The 18698-nt window shown below is 46.4% G+C and overlaps 2 protein-coding genes across 3 annotated transcripts in view; both read right to left on the bottom strand.

Annotated features, from left to right (window-relative positions):
* The window catches only part of NOX4 (NADPH oxidase 4), a 172019-nt gene that overhangs the window by 59526 nt on the left and 93795 nt on the right, over positions 1 to 18698 (bottom strand). The window lies entirely within an intron of this gene.
* Positions 14467 to 16656, bottom strand: LOC127045766 (uncharacterized). The gene is made up of 2 exons (XM_050942266.1): positions 15970 to 16656; positions 14467 to 15072 (listed from the first exon to the last, which is right to left on the bottom strand). The coding sequence occupies exons 1-2, from the start codon at positions 16283 to 16285 to the stop codon at positions 14543 to 14545; spliced, it is 846 nt and encodes a 281-aa protein (XP_050798223.1). The 5' UTR covers positions 16286 to 16656; the 3' UTR covers positions 14467 to 14542.

Here is an 18698-nt window from a genome sequence, read left to right as displayed (position 1 = left end):
ACTCTAATTTTAGGTATTATTGTGATGACATTCTAATTTGGATAGGATCCTGCTACATTCGTGAAGGGGTCAATTTTAAAGGTTAAATGTCTAAGTTGATTTGATTAGATCCGTCAACAGCCTTTGATATAGCTGGCCAAAATATACTGAACAAATTTCTGACAAGTTTGCAGGATCCGACAAGGTAGATGGGGATAGTGGCTTCATTCCTTACAGTCCAAGAGGTCTCAAAGAGTCACTTCTCATCCATACATATTCTCATTTGTGGTTTTTCAGAGGTTTCATTCTGTCACTCTACCAGCTGAATATGAGTACAGTGCCATCCATACACTAAACTACACCTCTTTGGCTCCTTTATGTCAGAGTCTGATGGCACAGGTTCTTTGCTTTCCCTGCGCCTGGTTGACACAGGGATCTGGAGGAGACTGACACGACGGAAGCACAATCCTGTAAAGATGGAGGTGAGTCTGACTGGGAGGGGAATCAGTGTCAAGAATTGGTGGGGGCTGTGTCTGCTCAATCCCTTGTCAAAGAAGTTGCCGTTTTCAATTTTTTTTGACCTGTCTGTTCTTGGCTTCTCAGGGAAGTGTTGTGACTTGATAACACTAACTGTACAGCGTCTCCAGGACCTTCCTGCCTCTAGGCTGGTACTCTACAATGTACTCTTATCATAACCTTAGTCCCAGATTTGGACCTTAGCGTCCAAAATATGGGGGTTAGCATGAAAACCTCCAAGCTTAGTTACCAGCTTGGACCTGGTACTTGCTGCCACCACCCAAAAAATTAGAGTGTTTTGGGGCACTCTGGTCCCTCTGAAAAACCTTCCCTGGGGACCCCAAGACCCAAATCCCTTGAGTCTCACAACAAAGGGAAATAATCCTTTTTCCCTTCCCCCCTCCAGGTGCTCCTGGAGAGATACACAGACACAAGCTCTGTGAAACTACACAGAGAGACTCCCCCCTCTCTGTTCCCAATCCTGGAAACAAAAAGTACTTTCCTATTCCCCCAGAGGGAATGCAAAATCAGGCTAGCAATCCAACACACAGATCTCCCCTTGATTTCTTCCTCCCACCAATTCCCTGGTGAGTACAGACTCAATTTCCCTGAAGTAAAGAAAAACTCCAACAGGTCTTAAAAGAAAGCTTTATATAAAAAGAAAGAAAAATACATACAAATGTTCTCTCTGTATTAAGATGATATAATACAGGGTCGATTGCTTAAAAGAATATTGAATAAACAGCCTTATTCAAAAAGAATACAAATCAAAGCACTCCAGCACTTATATTCATGCAAATACCAAAGAAAAGAAACCATAGAACTTACTATCTGATCTCTTTGTCCTTACACTTAGAAACAGAAGACTAGAAAGTAGAAACTACTTCTCCAAAGCTCAGAGAAAGCAGGAAGACTGACAAAAGACTCAGACACACACTTCCCTCCACCCAAAGTAGAAAAAATCCGGTTTCCTGATTGGTCCTCTGGTCAGGTGCTTCAGGTGAAAGAGACATTAACCCTTAGCTATCTGTTTATGACACGCCCCCCAAATTGCAGACAGTGGGGAAGCTCACTGGCGGCGATTTCCTTCTAGAACTTGAAAATAAACAGATTAATACAACACATACACCTTTACATATACTCCTAAGTATATAACTAACAGACTTCTACATTTTAAGAACACTTTTTAACTACTGAATTCTTGGAAACTCTCACGGGATTCACTGACTGACCAGTGACTTTCCCTCTCAGACAGTTTCTTGCTGAGAAACACGACAGGATGGAAGTTGTGATCTGTTGCTTCCTGCATGAGCACTGCTCCTATACCACGCTCAGATGCATCTGTGGTTACTAGGAATGGCTTGTCAAAATCCGGGGCCCTGAGCACAGGGTCAGACATGAGCGTTGCCTTAAGTTGGGTAAAGGCCTTTTGACACTCATCAGTCCACTTAACTGCATTTGGCTGGGTCTTTTTGGTCAGGTCGGTCAGTGGGGCAGCGATTTGGCTGTAGTGGGGTACAAATCGCCTGTAGTATCCGGCCAAGCCTAAGAAGGATTGGACCTGCTTCTTGGACCGTGGGACAGGCCACTTTTGGATAGCATCCACCTTGGCCTGTAGGGGGTTTATGGTTCCTCGACCCACCTGGTGCCCCAGGTAAGTCACTCTGTTTTGGCCTATTTGACACTTTTTGGCCTTAACAGTTAGTCCTGCCTGCCTGATGTGCTCAAAGACCTTTTCCAGGTGTAGTAGGTGTTCGGGCCAGGAGTCTGAAAAAATGGCCACATCATCGAGGTAGGCAACTGCAAATTCTCCTAGTCCAGCTAGGAGACCATCTACCAGCCTCTGGAAGGTGGCGGGTGCATTTCGAAGGCCGAAAGGAAGGACATTGAATTCATACACCCCCGCATGGGTGACGAATGCTGACCTCTCCTTGGCAGGTTCATCTAGCGGCACTTGCCAGTACCCCTTGGTTAAGTCTATTGTAGAGATGAACTGGGCACGTCCCAACTTTTCCAATAGCTCATCGGTACGTGGCATTGGATAGTTGTCCGGACGAGTTACAGCATTTAGCTTACGGTAGTCCACGCAAAAGCGTATTTCCCCATCTGGTTTGGGTACCAGAACCACTGGAGATGCCCATGCACTGGTAGATGAGCGGATTATACCCATCTGTAGCATGTTCTGGATCTCCCGTTCTATAGCAGCTTGGGCATGAGGAGACACTCGGTAGGGTGGGGTTCTGATTGGGTGAGCATTACCTGTATCAATGGAGTGGTATGCCCGTTCAGTCCGTCCTGGGGTGGCTGAGAACAATGAGGCGAAGCTAGTGCACAGCTCCTTGATTTGTTGCTGCTGCAGACGTTCCAGGGTGGTTGAGAGGTTCACCTCTTCCACGCCACCGTCTTTTTTCCCGTCGTAGTAGACACCGTCAGGCCACTCAGCATCATCTCCCTGGACTGTAAACTGACAAACCTGTAAGTCTCTGGAATAAAAAGGCTTGAGAGAATTAACATGGTACACTCTAGGCTTTAGTGAGGAATTGGGAAATGCTATGAGGTAGTTTACAGCTCCCAGGCGCTCTTGGACCGTGAATGGCCCTTCCCATGATGCTTCCATCTTATGGGCCTGTTGCGCCTTCAAGACCATAACCTGGTCTCCTACTTTGAAGGAACGTTCTCTGGCATGTCTGTCATACCAGGCCTTTTGCTCTTCTTGAGCATCCTTTAGGTTCTCTCTAGCAAGGGCTAAAGAGTGTCGGAGGGTGCTTTGTAGGTTGCTTACAAAGTCCAGAATGTTAGTTCCTGGAGAAGGCGTAAACCCCTCCCATTGCTGCTTCACCAACTGTAATGGCCCCTTAACCTCGTGACCATACACAAGTTCAAATGGTGAAAACCCTAAACTGGGATGTGGTACAGCCCGGTAGGCAAACAGCAACTGCTGCAACACTAGGTCCCAATTATTGGAGAATTCGTTGATGAATTTTCGTATCATGGCCCCCAAAGTTCCATTGAACCTTTCCACCAGGCCATTGGTTTGATGGTGGTACGGGGTGGCAACCAAGTGATTCACCCCATGAGTTTCCCACAGTTTTTCCATGGCCCCTGCCAGGAAATTAGACCCTGAATCTGTAAGGATGTCAGAGGGCCAACCTACCCTGGCAAAGATGTCTGTTAGGGCCAGGCACACAGTGTTAGCCCTGGTGTTGCCTAGAGCTACTGCTTCTGGCCATCGGGTAGCAAAGTCCACTAAAGTCAGTACGTACTGCTTTCCTCTGGGCGTCTTTTTTGGGAAAGGGCCCAGAATATCCACAGCTACTCGCTGAAATGGGACCTCAATTATGGGGAGTGGCTGGAGAGGGGCCTTGACCTGGTCTTGAGGCTTTCCCACTCTTTGGCATACCTCACAAGACCGGACAGACTTGGCAACGTCCTTGCCCATCCCCTCCCAGTGGAAGGACTTCCCCAACCGGTCCTTGGTTCTGTTCACCCCAGCATGGCCACTGGGATGATCATGGGCTAAGCTTAAGAGCTTCCCCCGGTACTTAGTTGGAACCACCAACTGTTTTTGCGGCTGCCATTCTTCCCGGTGTCCACCAGAAAGAATTTCCTTGTATAAAAGTCCTTGGTCTATAACAAACCGGGATCGATTAGAAGAGCTGAGAGGCGGTGGGGTGCTCCGTGCCGCCGCCCAAGCTTTCTGAAGGCTGTCATCTGCTTCCTGCTCAGTCTGGAACTGTTCCCTTGAGGCTGGGATCACCAGTTCTTCCTCAGACTGTGGACTTGGGCTTGGTCCCTCTGGAAGCGATGTAGGTGATGGGGTTGTTTCCGTTGCTGGTGAACCGCTCTCCGCTGGTGCACCTGAGGGTATTTCAGGCTCTGGCTGAGCCTTTTGGGTATGGCTGTCTGTTGCTTCTGCCAGTTTTGGCTCGCTGGCGCCCTCTGGCGTTGAGTTTGAAGATGGGGTTGCAATTGCTGGTGCTGGTTGCTGTTCCAGTTCCGGGCCTGGGACTGGAGGTGCTGTGGCTGTTTCAGTGGTTGGCATGGAATCCGGGTCCACTACCTCTGTCTGGGTCTCTGGTAACACAGACGGGGCCTCTGTGGACGGCTCAGGAACAGGAATGGGTCTGGAAGCTTGCCTGGTTTGGCTACGTGTAACCATTCCCACTCTCTTGGCCCGCCTCACCTGGTTGGCCAAGTCTTCCCCCAGTAGCATGGGGATAGGATAATTGTCATAGACTGCAAAAGTCCACATTCCTGACCAGCCTTTGTACTGGACCGGCAGTTGAGCTGTAGGCAAGTCTACAGCTTGTGACATGAAGGGGTAAATTGTAACTTTGGCCTTTGGGTTGATGAATTTGGGGTCAACGAAGGATTGGTGGATAGCTGACACTTGTGCCCCCGTGTCTCTCCACGCAGTAACCTTCTTTCCGCCCACTCTCAAATTTTCCCTTCGCTCCAAGGGTATTTGAGAGGCATCCGGGCCTGGGGATCTTTGGTGTGATGGTGGTGTAATGAATTGCACTCGCATGGTGTTCTTTGGACAGTTGGCCTTGATATGTCCCAGTTCATTACACTTAAAGCATCTTCCATCTGATGGGTCACTGGGCCGAAGTGAGTTACTGGAGACTGGTGAGGTGGAAGAGTAGGGCGTCTGTGGCTTGACTTGGGTTGTATGTGGGGTCTTTGGCTGTCCTCGGTTGTAGGGTTTATGGTCTGTGTGCCCCCTGGGGTAATCGTTCCCCTTGACAGTAGCTTTCTTGCTTTCTGCCAGTTCCATCCATTTGGCTCCAATCTCCCCCGCCTCAGCGATATCTTTGGGTTTTCCATCTTGTATGTACCGTGTGATGTCTTCAGGAACACCATCCAAGAACTGCTCCATTTGTATGAGGAGGTTCAGTTCTTCCAAGGTTTGAATGTTGTTTCCTGTTATCCAGGCCTCATAGTTTTTTGCAATGTAGTAGGCGTGTTTGGGAAATGACACATCTGGTTTCCACTTTTGGGTTCTGAAACGCCGACGGGCATGATCTGGGGTTATCCCCATCCTGTATCTGGCCTTGGTTTGAAAAAGTTTATAGTCATTCATTTGCTGCTTAGGCATTTCAGCTGCCACCTCTGCTAAAGGTCCACTGAGCTGTGACCTCAATTCTACCATGTACTGGTCTTCGGGAATGCTGTACCCAAGACAGGCTCTTTCAAAATTTTCCAAGAAGGCCTCGGTGTCATCACCTGCCTTGTAGGTGGGAAATTTCCTGTGCTGTGGCGCAATAATGGGCGCCGGGTTGTTAGGGTTGGCTGGCACATGCAGCCCAGCTTTTGCCAACTCCAGTTCATGTTTTCTCTGTTTTTCCTTCTCTTCATTCTCTTTTTGTTGTTTTTCCATTTCTTTTTGGTGCTTTTCCATTTCTCGGCGGTGGGCCAACTCTTCTTCTGCTTGTTTCCTTCGGTAGGCCACCTCTTCTTCTTCTAGTTTTCTTTTGTGTGCTGCCTCTTGGGCTGCCTGTTCTCTTTGGAAGGCTGCCAGTTTCATGCTTTCTTCCTTTTCTTTCATCTCCATCTCTCGCCTGTGTTCAGCTTCTTTGAGTTGCTCTTCGGCCTCAATTTTTGCCTTAGAAGTCATGATTCCTGTTTTCTTGTGTTGGGGTGCCCTCCGGTGTTTATCTTCTGAACTGCAGGTTCTGTTGCCTCCTGAAGTCTGCCTAGCAACAGTGCTTTTTTCCTTTTCTCTCTCTAGCTAATGTTCAATGAAAGGAAACCAGAAAAACCACTTTATTTGCATGCATATAAGTGCTGGTACTTGCCTCCTAATGGGAGGGCTATTGCATGACAAAAGACCCTCAACAGTCTCTTAATGGCTTCTCGCTTAACATGCAAGCCACAAACTGCCAGAGAGAGCAGAAAAAAAAATTCTCTCTGGTTCCCTTTTAAAACCAACTGTTTCTCTCTGCTAAAAAGCCCTTAGCAGAGAAGAGAAAAATATAATATTCCTACTGGCTTCTGGATTCTGTCTATATCCCACCAGCTGCACACCATATCATAACCTTAGTCCCAGATTTGGACCTTAGCGTCCAAAATATGGGGGTTAGCATGAAAACCTCCAAGCTTAGTTACCAGCTTGGACCTGGTACTTGCTGCCACCACCCAAAAAATTAGAGTGTTTTGGGGCACTCTGGTCCCTCTGAAAAACCTTCCCTGGGGACCCCAAGACCCAAATCCCTTGAGTCTCACAACAAAGGGAAATAATCCTTTTTCCCTTCCCCCCTCCAGGTGCTCCTGGAGAGATACACAGAAACAAGCTCTGTGAAACTACACAGAGAGACTCCCCCCTCTCTGTTCCCAATCCTGGAAACAAAAAGTACTTTCCTATTCCCCCAGAGGGAATGCAAAATCAGGCTAGCAATCCAACACACAGATCTCCCCTTGATTTCTTCCTCCCACCAATTCCCTGGTGAGTACAGACTCAATTTCCCTGAAGTAAAGAAAAACTCCAACAGGTCTTAAAAGAAAGCTTTATATAAAAAGAAAGAAAAATACATACAAATGTTCTCTCTGTATTAAGATGATATAATACAGGGTCGATTGCTTAAAAGAATATTGAATAAACAGCCTTATTCAAAAAGAATACAAATCAAAGCACTCCAGCACTTATATTCATGCAAATACCAAAGAAAAGAAACCATAGAACTTACTATCTGATCTCTTTGTCCTTACACTTAGAAACAGAAGACTAGAAAGTAGAAACTATTTCTCCAAAGCTCAGAGAAAGCAGGAAGACTGACAAAAGACTCAGACACACACTTCCCTCCACCCAAAGTTGAAAAAATCCGGTTTCCTGATTGGTCCTCTGGTCAGGTGCTTCAGGTGAAAGAGACATTAACCCTTAGCTATCTGTTTATGACAACTCTAAGGACGAGGCCTAACAACCATTGAAGCTTCAGCCAGTACCGAATGCAGTGGTCCATCTAATCAGTGAAATGAAGAGTGAGCACATTAGACCTATGCTCTGCAAACTGCATGGGCTTTCCATCTCTTTCCCAATGCAATTCAAGTTATTGCTACTAATCTGTAGAGGTCCATATAATCAGGGACCTAGCTACCTTACAGATAATAACAGCTGACACCACATTAATCAACAGTCTTTAGATGTGGATGGTAGATGGCCAGAAGGGAGGAGTTTTCTGTGGCAAATACCTGGCTGTGGAACCTCCCCCAGCCACCTTCCAGAACTTGAGTTTGTTGGCCTTCCAAACACTGTGTATGACATCTATTTGGTTAAGCATTTGCTTAATGTCACATCTTCTGGGCAGTTTAAATTAGTGTGTGATGTATTTATTTTGAAGACAGGCAGCCAAGTACCACAGCAATGGATGCCTATAAAGAATCCTACAGTAAATCAGTATTTTCTGATCCATGATATACACACGTCTATCACCAGAAAGTGGAATACCACTCTGTGTTTAAGTGGCTAACAGCTGTCTCTATGCAAAATGGAGTTACACTCAGATGCTGCAGCTTTCTAAAATGCATATTAAGAGAGACACACATTTGAATTGCTGATGGCTGAACAGTCCCCAAATTGTGGCATGAGTCTGACCAAAACCAACTTTTTTATTTCCATAAACTAATGTCAGTAAACTAATCTGAAAATCTTCTACACACACGGGTCTCATCATATGCTTGTTCATTGGGGAACTTTTATACATTTTAGCTAACTAAAATTTCAAACGTTGCTCTCATTGACATAAGAATTTCTGACTCTTCCCTGTGAGATTTTAGTTTCCTGCATGGCTGTACCCCTGAATAACACTCTTAAATATAAAGCAACATTTAGTAACCACTAACTGATGTAATATGGGCAATATGTTTCATTATGGGCTAGAATTGGTCTAGATTGCTGGCACTTAAAATTAAAAAGGTCGTTGAGCAGTTTTTAAACTAAGGTCTGGGGGAAAGCCGACAGGTGTGGAGGAGCACGTGGTTCAGATAGAGACATCCCTTAGGGGAGAATCTATTAATGGAAATTCTCTATGTCCTAGTAAGGAGGAAAGGATGGAAGATAAAATACGGGTAGAATCTGATGAGAAACAGATGTAAAAAAGGTTTATTCAATTACAGCATGTAACAGGAGAAAGCTAAAAAGTTACAAGTTTTTAAAGTGCTTATATTCCAATGCTAGAAGTCTAAATAATAAGATGGGTGAACTAGAGTGCCTCGTATTAAATGAGGATACTGATACAACAGGTATCACTGAAACTTGGTGCAATGAGGATAATCAATGGGACACAGTAATATCAGGGTACAAAATATATCAGAAGGACAAAACAGGTCGTGCTGGTGGGGAAGTGGCACTATATGTGAAAGAAAGTGTAGAATCAAATGAAGTAAACATCTTAAATGAACCAAACTGCAGGGCTGCCCAGAAGATTCAAGGGGCCTGGGGTCTTCAGCGACGGGGGGGGGGCCCCCGCCACCAAAGACCCAGCACTTCAGCAGCGGGTCCCAGAGCGGAAAGACCCCCCCCGCCACGGGTCTTCGGGGCACTTTGGTGGCGGATCCCGGGGCGGAAGGACCCCCCCAGCATGGGTCTGCGGCGCACTTTGGTGGCGGGTCCTGGGGCGGAAGGACCCCCCGCCGCCGAATTGCTGCCGAAGATTCGGAGCAGAAGAAGCTCCAGGGGCCCGGGCCCCATGAGAGTTTTCCGGGGCCCTCAGAGTAAGTGAAGGACCCCACTACAGGTGCCCCGAAAAACTCTTGTGGGGGCCCCTGTGGGGCCCGGGGCAAATTGCCCCACTTGGCCCCCCTGCGTGGCCCTGACAAACTGTACCACAGAAGCTCTATGTATAGTTATTCCATGATCTCAAAAGAATTAGCAGTAGGGATATATTACTGACCACTTGACCAGGATGGTGATAATGACTGTGAAATGCTCAGGGAGATTAGAGAGGCTATTAAAATAAAAAAATTCAACAATTAAGTGAGATTTCTACTATCCCCATATTGACATGTCACCTCAGGAAGGGATGCAGAGTTAAAATTTCTTGACAACTTAAATGACTGCTTCTTGGAGCAGCTAGTCTTGGAACCAACCAGAGGAGAGGCAATTCTTGATTTAGTCCTAAATGGAGCACAGGATCTGGTCCAAGGGATGAACTGGACGATCGAGATGCCAAAGGAGCACTCAAGTATGATAAGGTTATTGTGGATAAACTACGGTATGAAATTATTTGCATCAGTCTTCATGGCTGAGGATGTGAGGGAGATTCCCCAACCTGAGACATTCTTTTTAGGTGACAAATCTGAGGAACTGTCCCAGATTGGGGTGTCATTAGAGGAGGTTTTGGAACAAACTGGTAAACCAAACAGTAATAAGTCACCAGGACTAGATGGTATTCATCCAAGAGTTCCAAAGGAACTCAAATGTGAAATTGCAGGACTACTAACTATAGTCTGTAACCTATCATTTAAATCAGCTTCTGTACCAAATGACTAGAGGATAGCTAATGTAACACAAATTTTTTAAAAGGGCTCCAGAGGTGACCCTGGCAATTACAGGCCAGGAAGCCTGACTTCAGTATTAGGAAAAGTGGTTGCAACTCTAGTAAAGAACAAAATTGACAGGCACATAAATGAACATAATTTATTGGGAAGAAGTCAACATGGTTAGTGTAATGGGAAATCATGTCTCACCAATCTACTAGAATTCTTTGAGGGGGTCAACAAGCACATGGGCCAGGAGGATCCAGTGGATATAGTATACTTAGATTTTCAGAAAGCCTTTGACAAAGTCCCCTCACCAAAGGCTCTTAAGCAAAGTAAGCTGTCATGGGATAGGAGGGAACATCCCCTCATGGATTAATAACTGGTTAAAAGATAGGAAACAAAGGTTAGTTTTCAGAATAGAGAGAGGTAAATAGTGGTGTCCCCCAGGGGTCTGTGCTGGGCCCAGTCCTATTCAACATATTAATGAAGGATCTGGAAAAAGGGGTAAACAGTGAGATTGCAAAATTCACAGATGATACAAAACTACTCAAGATAGTTAAGTCCCAGGCAGACTGCGAAGAGATACAAAAAGATCTCTCAAAGCTGGGTGACTGGGCAACAAAATGGCAGATGAAATTCAATCTGATGTAAAATCATGCACATTGGAAAACATAATCCCAACTATAAATATAAAATGATGGGGTCTAAATTAGCTGTTTCCATTCAAGAAAGAGATATTGGAGTCATTGTGCATAATTCTCTGAAAACATAAAAAAACGAACAGAATGCTAGGAATCATACTGGGCTAGATGGACCTTTGGTCTGAGCCAGTATGGTTGTTCTTATGTAATTATGCCTTCACGAGTCAGTGCAGAGTTCAATGCCTCCCAAACATCCCAGTTCACCCCTACCTACTCCATGGGTGATATGTATTCCTAGTGAAGAAAGGGAATATTCACTGCGTCCCATAAGGAAGACCTAGATCTGGTTGAAAATTTTCCGTCAACATTATTTTTTGATGGAAAATTGGGTTTTCCATTCAATGATTCTGTATGTGAGAGAGAAAGAAAAGTTTCTATTTTCTGCAGAAAATTTCTTTTCTGGACTAAAAGCTGAATGTCCAAAACCAGAAATGTTATTGAACAAAGACAAAAGCATTTCAACTTTGAAATGCAGCCACACTGCCTCACAGGAGCTGTAGTTCAAGTGCCTTATTTCCTTGTTCTCCTTTATGAGCCTCCCTGGCCAGAATACATCTCCCATGATACACTGCAGCCATGTGACCATCATGATGCATTTCCTCCACTCCCCAAGAGGGGAGGCTGTGGTGCTACCTGTAGTCTAACCAGGGAGCCTGGCCAACAGAAAAAATAGGAGCATGAGGCATGGTGACATACTCCAGCCAGAGTACCTCCAAGATTTAATCATCCAGGAGTGTAGAAGGGCTGGGAAGAGACAATAACCAATCAGGACCCATCAGGCAAGTTAAGAAGGCTTGCCTGCTTCATCACAGGGGAATGGTGGGTGAAGCTGGGAATGGAGAATAGCACCTCAGTCCTAACCCAGAACCCTGAGGCCAGGTCAGGGCGTTTCTTTAAAGTGCCACAACCAGACAGTTATCTTGTGTGTTTGTTTACTGGTTTAAAGATGCAGTCAGCCAAATTCTATGTTTATTGACTAACCAGGTAAAGGATGATGCTGCATTCACTGAAGGAGTCCTCCTGCTCCACGTGGCTGCAACAGACTACAATAGTGATTGGCTTTGAACAGGACATGCAAGGTGCACTTCAGTATGTTCAGCGGAGGGGGAGCTCCTTCCACCCCATGGATGTTGGTCACAAGGTGAGCTTTAACATATCACCCAAGGATAGATCAATACAAGTTGTAGGTACAAGTTAGGAACATTCTCTAGTTTAGTTTACACAGGGCTTTGAAAGTGTTATGTATAAGTGAACTCAGTTGCATCTGCACACTGTGAAAAGGGCCTCGAGAGCTGGTAGGACACCTCTCAGCAAGGGAGTAGACATGTTGTACCACCGTTGTTTGTCTGAAACAGGCAACAGCCTAGGTGACACATCCCAGACCAAAAGACAGGCTACATCTCTGCTCTCATCTTCCCCTACTCTCTCTCTCTCTTCTTCCTATGCCCCTGGCCTTTCTTATTGATGCCTGACACCTGGCTGTATTGCAATGCTGCATTTGAAAAGGTGATCTTGAGAATGGTTTCAACTAACGTGACTGTGCTGGCCAATGCTGAGGAGGATGTGGCCAAATCGCACTGGCAGGAACCAGCCAGCACAGCTCTCTTACTGGAATCTGCTTTCCAGATGAGATCGAGAAAACCATTTCATACCAAAGCCAGTTTCCCAATGTGGATGGGTCTCTGTAGCCTTCTTCCAGGCCAATGGGCTAGGAATACCTTCTCAAACAACCATGCATGCATCTTACAAGCTCCTCAAGCATGTGCAACCTCCAGCTCCAAAAACTATTCATAGAAAAAAAGAAATGCTATTGATGTCACTCCCTCTCCCTCCCCTCCATGAATGTCCAAATTAGACTAATTTCTTTGGGGCAGGGAGTTGCGCCTTTATTTTACTGTGTTTATTTAGATTTAAATAACTAAAAAGATACCTATCCAAGGCTCTCGGCACCCTAACGCACCATTAATAACACCAATCAAATCTCAGCAGCATTAAAATAATCAGTTCAACAGGATCTCAGCAAGACAGACACCTACCAAAACCCTTTTCCATCCCTACTAAGCATCTACAGTTCCCACTGACTTCTACTGCAGTTCTGAGTACACAGCAACTCTGGGTATGGCTACACTTACATTTGTGCAGCGCTGGGAGTTACAGTTGTGTTCGTACAGCTGTGTAGGGACAGCGCTGCAGTGTGGCCACACTGACAGCTACCAGCGCTGCAGTGTGGCCACATTTGCAGCATTTGCAGCGCTGTTGGGAGTGGTGCATTGTGGGCAGCTATCCCACAGAGCACCTCGTCCCATTTTGGCGCTGTGGGTTGTGGGAAGGGGATGGAAGGGTGCGGGTCATTCCGCTTCCTGTCCCAAGGCCCCGTGGTGCATCGCTACACATTCCAAGCAGTTTGGCGCCATTGTGAGTCTGCAGCGTGATTTCTGTTACAAATGGAGCCCGAGCTGCTGAGGCCCTTGCTGATGAATGTTGCCAGCACATCACGTTTGGCAGTTGAGCTATTCCTTCAGCTCCGAAGTGACAGTGAGGAGTCAGACGATGATATTGATTCGCCTGACGCGCAAGACACTAAATTGCTTTTGGCAGTAACGGACGTGCTCAGCACCGTGGAACGCCACTTTGGGCTCAGGAAACAAGCACTGAGTGGTGGGATCACATCGTCCTGCAAGTCTGGGATGACGAGCAGTGGCTACAGAACTTTCGGATGAGAAAAGCCCATTTCATGGGACTGTGTGCTGAGCTCGCTCCTACCCTGCTGCGCAAGGACACGAGATTGAGAGCTGCCCTGCCAATGGAGAAGCGGATGGCTATTGCAGTCTGGAAGCTGGCAACTCCAGACAGCTACCGATCGGTCGCGAACCAACCGGTAAGTGGGAAAGTCGACCGTTGGAATAGTGTTGATGCAAGTTTGCACGGCCATTAATCACACCCTGCTAAGAAGAACCGTGACTCTGGGGAACGTGCAGGACATTGTGGATGGCTTTGCACAAATGGGTTTCCCTAACTATAGAGGGGCGATAGATGGGACGCATATTCCTATTCTGGCACCACCCCACCTAGCATCCGAGTGCGTTAATCACAAGGGGTATTTCTCTGTGGTTCTCCAAGCGCTTGTGGATCACCGTGGGCGTTTCACTGACATTTACTCAGGATGGCCTGGAAAGGTGCATGATGCACGCATCTTTCGGAACAGTGCCCTGTTCAGGAAGCTGCAGGCCGGGACTTTTTTCCCAGACCAGAAGATCACAGTAGGGGACGTCGAAATGCCCATTGTGATCCTTGGAGACCCCGCTTACCCCTTAATACCATGGCTCATGAAACCATATACAGGGAAGCTTGACAGGAGCAAGGACCGGTTCAACTACAGGCTGAGCCGGTGCAGAATGACTGTGGAGTGTGCTTTCGGCCGTTTAAAAGGACACTGGAGGTGTCTCTATGGGAAGCTAGTTTGGGGGGGAAGCAGCATCCCCGCTGTTATATCCGCGTGCTGTATCCTCCATAATATTTGTGAAGGGAAGGGTGAAACATTCAGCGAGGAATGGACCTCCGAGGTTCGACGCCTAGAGGCTGAATTTGCACAGCCAGAGAGCAGGGCTACTAGAGAGGCCCAGCACAGGGCTTCAAGGATTAGGGATGCCTTAAGGGAGCAATTTGAGGCTGAGAGCCAACAGTAATGTTTGGTGTCTTGCACGGGTGTAAAGTGCAGTGGTTACAAAGATTTGCTGTGCCTGTTTTTCCCTTCGGGTACAGTATTTCTCACTTTCCGCAATAATAAAAAATGTTTTAAAAGCCAAGAAATCATTTATTCAAAATACAGTACATAAAAGGGGAGGGGGGTAGGGTGGTGGACTGTACATTCAGAGGTTTGAATATGTCCTGCCTGGATTGCTGTTCAATGCCTGCTGCACTTCAGGATTAATATGCTGCATCGTGATGGGGGTTGAGTGCCTAGGGTAAGGGTCGTAGTTCTCAGGGCTGGTAGGTGAACATACAGGTGTTGGGGGCAGCTGGTGGTGGTAAGAACCAGGCTGCTGGAGAAAGGTGTTTTGAGCAAACACTGGGGAACAAGGGAGAGAGCTTTGGGAGGGGTGGGGGTTAGCACGGTACTGATCTGCCTGCATGGCTACAAGTGACTGCATACAGTCCGTTTGGCGCGCCAGGAGGCTTATCAGCTGCTTTGTGGTTTTCTTGGTAGCCAATTCCTTTCTCCTGCTTTGTGTTTCCCTCCACTCATGCATTTTCTCTCTCCAGTCCTGCAGCCTCTTACTCTCTCTGGCATACTGATTAATAACTGCTTTGACCAAATCTTCTTTGCTTTTCCTTGGCTTATTCCTCAAGTTCTGTAGTCTTTGAGCAGGCTGTGATAGGGCTGGAGAATTCAAGGACACTGAAAAAAACAGAAATAGAAACATTTAATACAGAGGCTGCATTGTTTATAATCACAGTGAAGGAGTTTGTAGACTATTTGTAGCATCATTTACACATAGCAAACATAGCACAGAGAGGCCACAGCAGTGAAGACATGGCGAGTACTGGGGTGAGTGTTTCTGCCGCGACTCACCTGTGAAGGGGAACTGCTTGAGTCAGGGCTCACTGGGGTTTCTGTGCATTGGGGAAAGCAGAGAGCAGCTGGGGGGGACCTGCACTGAACACCACCCCCACAATTGCCACAGCAGTTACTCCTCTGGGAAGGGGAACTGCTTGGGCTCACTGGGGTTTCTGTGCATTGGGGAAAGCGGAGAGCAGCTGGGGAGGACCTGCACTGAACACCACCCCCACAATTGCCACAGCAGTTACTTCTCTGGGAAGGGGAACTGCTTGGGCTCACTGGGGTTTCTGTGCATTGGGGAAAGCAAAGAGCAGCTGGGGGGGACCTGCACTAACACTATCCCTACATTTTCAACAGGATTTTCTACTGCCAGATATATCACTGCTGCGTGTTACCTGGGAAGAGAGGGAGGGTCTTCTACAGCAATGTGGATTCCGCCCTGGTCCCTATGCAGCTTGCCTGTGTGCAGCAATGGTCCCCCTACCCCTCGCAGCACAGTGGCGCGGATGCGTTAGCCTGACTGGGACAAGGACCACGGTGGCTCTCCCTATAAACGTGCACAAGCACATTGCCCACACTCTGGCTGAAACTTTTGAAGAGATTACCGAGGCCGATTACAGAGACGTGATAGACCAAATCAATGGGCTATTCCACATCTAGGCATGCATGCAGGCAGCCATAACCCCAACCCTCCTCTCCCAAAACATTTCCATTCTAAAAATAAAATCTGCTTACTGGGAATCCGCTCCTCTGCTTCTTCTTCACCAACAAGTTCCAGCTGCTGTGACTGGCTAGCTTCCTCCTGGCTTGAGAAGAGCTCCTGGCTGCATGCCTCCTGGGACTCCGGGGTGTCTCCCTCCACCCCAGTACCCTCACTCTCGGCTTCCTCTACACCCTCCCCCACTTCTCCCTGCTCTGAACTCTCCATCGTGGTCCTCGGATTGGCAGTGGGGTCACACCCAAGTATGGCATCCAGCTCCTTGTAAAAAACGGCAGGTCGTGGGGGCAGCTCCTGAGCAGAGGTTTGCCTCACAGGCTTTGCAATAGGCATTCCGCAGCTCCTTTACTTTTACCCTGCACTGCAACGCGTCCCGTTCATGGCCCCTTAGCAGCAAGGACTTTGATATCTGCCCATAGGTATCATAATTTCTACAGCTGGAGCGCAGCTGTGACTGCACAGCTTCCTCACCCCAAACACTGATGAGGTTCTGCAGCTCGGAAGTGTTCCATGCTGGGGCTCGTTTGGTGCGTGGAGGCATGGTCACTGATTGATTGATTGATTGATTGCACTCCACACCTGGCTGAGCAAACAGGAAGGGGATTTTTAAAATTCCCGGGGCATTTAAAGGGCGGGTCACCTGAGCCCAGGGCAGTGGAGTGTGAAACGATGAGCAGAGTGGCTGAAAAGGTATGCTGGGATACCTCCTAATATCCTGGAGGCCAATAAATGCGCTCTTGGTGGCCACACTTGACGACCAGCGCTGCATCACCAGCGCTGGAATCGCTACACCCCAAGCAGACCAGGTTTACAGCCAGCGCTGCAACCAGGGAGTTGCAGAGTGAGTTGCAGCGCTATAACCCCATCACCAGCGCTGCAACTCTCCAGTGTAGCCAAGCCCTCTGAAAAGACATATCCTACTCTGCTTTAGCCTCCTGTCTCCAAAAGACCACAAGTCTTCGGTTACACTCATGCAATTCCATTTACTTCCATGGAATTATTGTATATAAAGGAGAAGAGAATACTTTATAAAATTTGTAATTATCCTGTTTTCTAGTAGTTAATTTACACAGGCAGATTGGTGCATTTCAAATGACATTTTCCTTTTTAATTATATCACCATCCTTGACGTTCTCAAATAGGATTGTTTGATACAGTCATCTGTAACAATACTAAATGTTAATGACTGGAAAATATGGCATAATAAGAGCATTCCAAACTGTCTACCAAGTCATGTTTCCTTATTGCATAATGTGCCATTAGTGATGCAAAGTGGCTTGAATGGAAATCATGATAATACCTTGCATCTCTCTAAGATTTATCAGTCAAGGATCTCAAAGTGCATAACAATTAAATTGCACAAGAATCCCTGGGAGGTAAATGTGCATTTTTATCTCCATTTTAAAGATGAGCACAGTATAACAAAGAGAAGTTAAAGCTGATTTTCCAGAGGTGCTGAACATATGCAGCTCCCATTAATTCAACACTTCAGATCATGCCATAAGTGATTGCCCAAGGTCACATAGTTCATCTGTGACAGAGCTGAAATAAAAATGAGGGTGGTGAAGCACTGGAGTGAGTTACCCAGGGAGGTGGTGGAATCTCCTTCTTTAGAGGTTTTTAAGGTCAGGCTTGACAAAGCCCTGGCTGGGATGATTTAGTGGAGAATTGGTCCTGCTTTGAGCGAGGGGTTGGACTAGATGACCTCCTGAGGTCCCTTCCAACCCTGATTCTTTGTTCCTGAATCTCATTCCTGTGTCCCCCCATTTATGAAATACATAGGAATTAATAACAATACAGAATCTATGCTAGTGAAGGCAGAGGATCCTGTTTCTGTTACTAAAAAGCATGTTGACAAGAGATCCATTAAGTCAAAATAGTGCATAAATACAGTTTAAGGTTTTGTTCCCCTCTATACCTAAGCCTCCTCCCTTTTTTTGAGAGCTTCAGATGTCCCTGAACTCTTAATGGAAACATTGTGTGCACTGGACCAGATTAACAGTACAACTGAAGTTAATTGCTTTTTACAGGATAAGAGGCTGTTTAAGCATATCTGTACAATTACCAGGGCTTTTTTTTTAAAAATCAATGTTAATAAGAATGAACAGAAATGTAATTAGAAAGCGACTGTAAAATGAATGAAGTGCAAGAGCAAAAATGCTTCCCTTTGTTAGCGATGCAGAATAGAACATTGTGGTCCAAATGCTTAGCTCACTCAAAAGTTCTCCCCATAGAGATGTACTCATAGCTTGGAATATTTGTAATTATGCTTCTGTAATTATCTATAGCACTTCTGTTTTCCTCTGAGACATGGGTCTCAATTCTACCCGAAGCTACATGGGCGTTTGCAGCCATCATCAACTTCGAACTTAAAACACCTGCCTAGTTTTTACGCATCCCACTTGTTGCTATGAATAGCTCCTTAAGCTGCTGTCTACCATCCTGCAATAATTTTTTTTTTGCTAAGTCAGCTTTCAAAAAACTGTCAAGGGCTTTAAAATGAAGTCAGACCCATCACTCAGGTCTTGTCTCCAAGTTTTGCAAATTTAGAAGCATTGTCATAAGCACTTCCTCAGTGCCCTATTTAAAAAAAAATTAAGAAGGGTTTAAGATGATTTTTTGCAAGTTAAGGGCTTAAAATGGAACCTATGCTGAGACATAAGAGGTCACAAGAGTGCAGTGTCCACTGTTTGTTTTTGTCCGGTGACTTATTAATGTCTGAAAGTTTCTGAAGTTAAGGAAATGC

The sequence above is a fragment of the Gopherus flavomarginatus genome, chromosome 1, assembly GCF_025201925.1.
Source record: "Gopherus flavomarginatus isolate rGopFla2 chromosome 1, rGopFla2.mat.asm, whole genome shotgun sequence".
Classification (NCBI taxonomy): domain Eukaryota; kingdom Metazoa; phylum Chordata; order Testudines; family Testudinidae; genus Gopherus; species Gopherus flavomarginatus.
This window is presented reverse-complemented; position numbering and strand designations above follow the sequence as displayed.

Coding starts and splice junctions, on each gene's coding strand:
- LOC127045766 (XM_050942266.1), bottom strand. CDS start 16,285: ATGCCTATTGCAAAGCCTGTGAGGCAAACCTCTGCTCAGGAGCTGCCC. Junction 15,073..15,969: donor AGCAGAGGAGCGGATTCCCA/GTAAGCAGATTT, acceptor TGTTTTTTTCAG/TGTCCTTGAATTCTCCAGCC.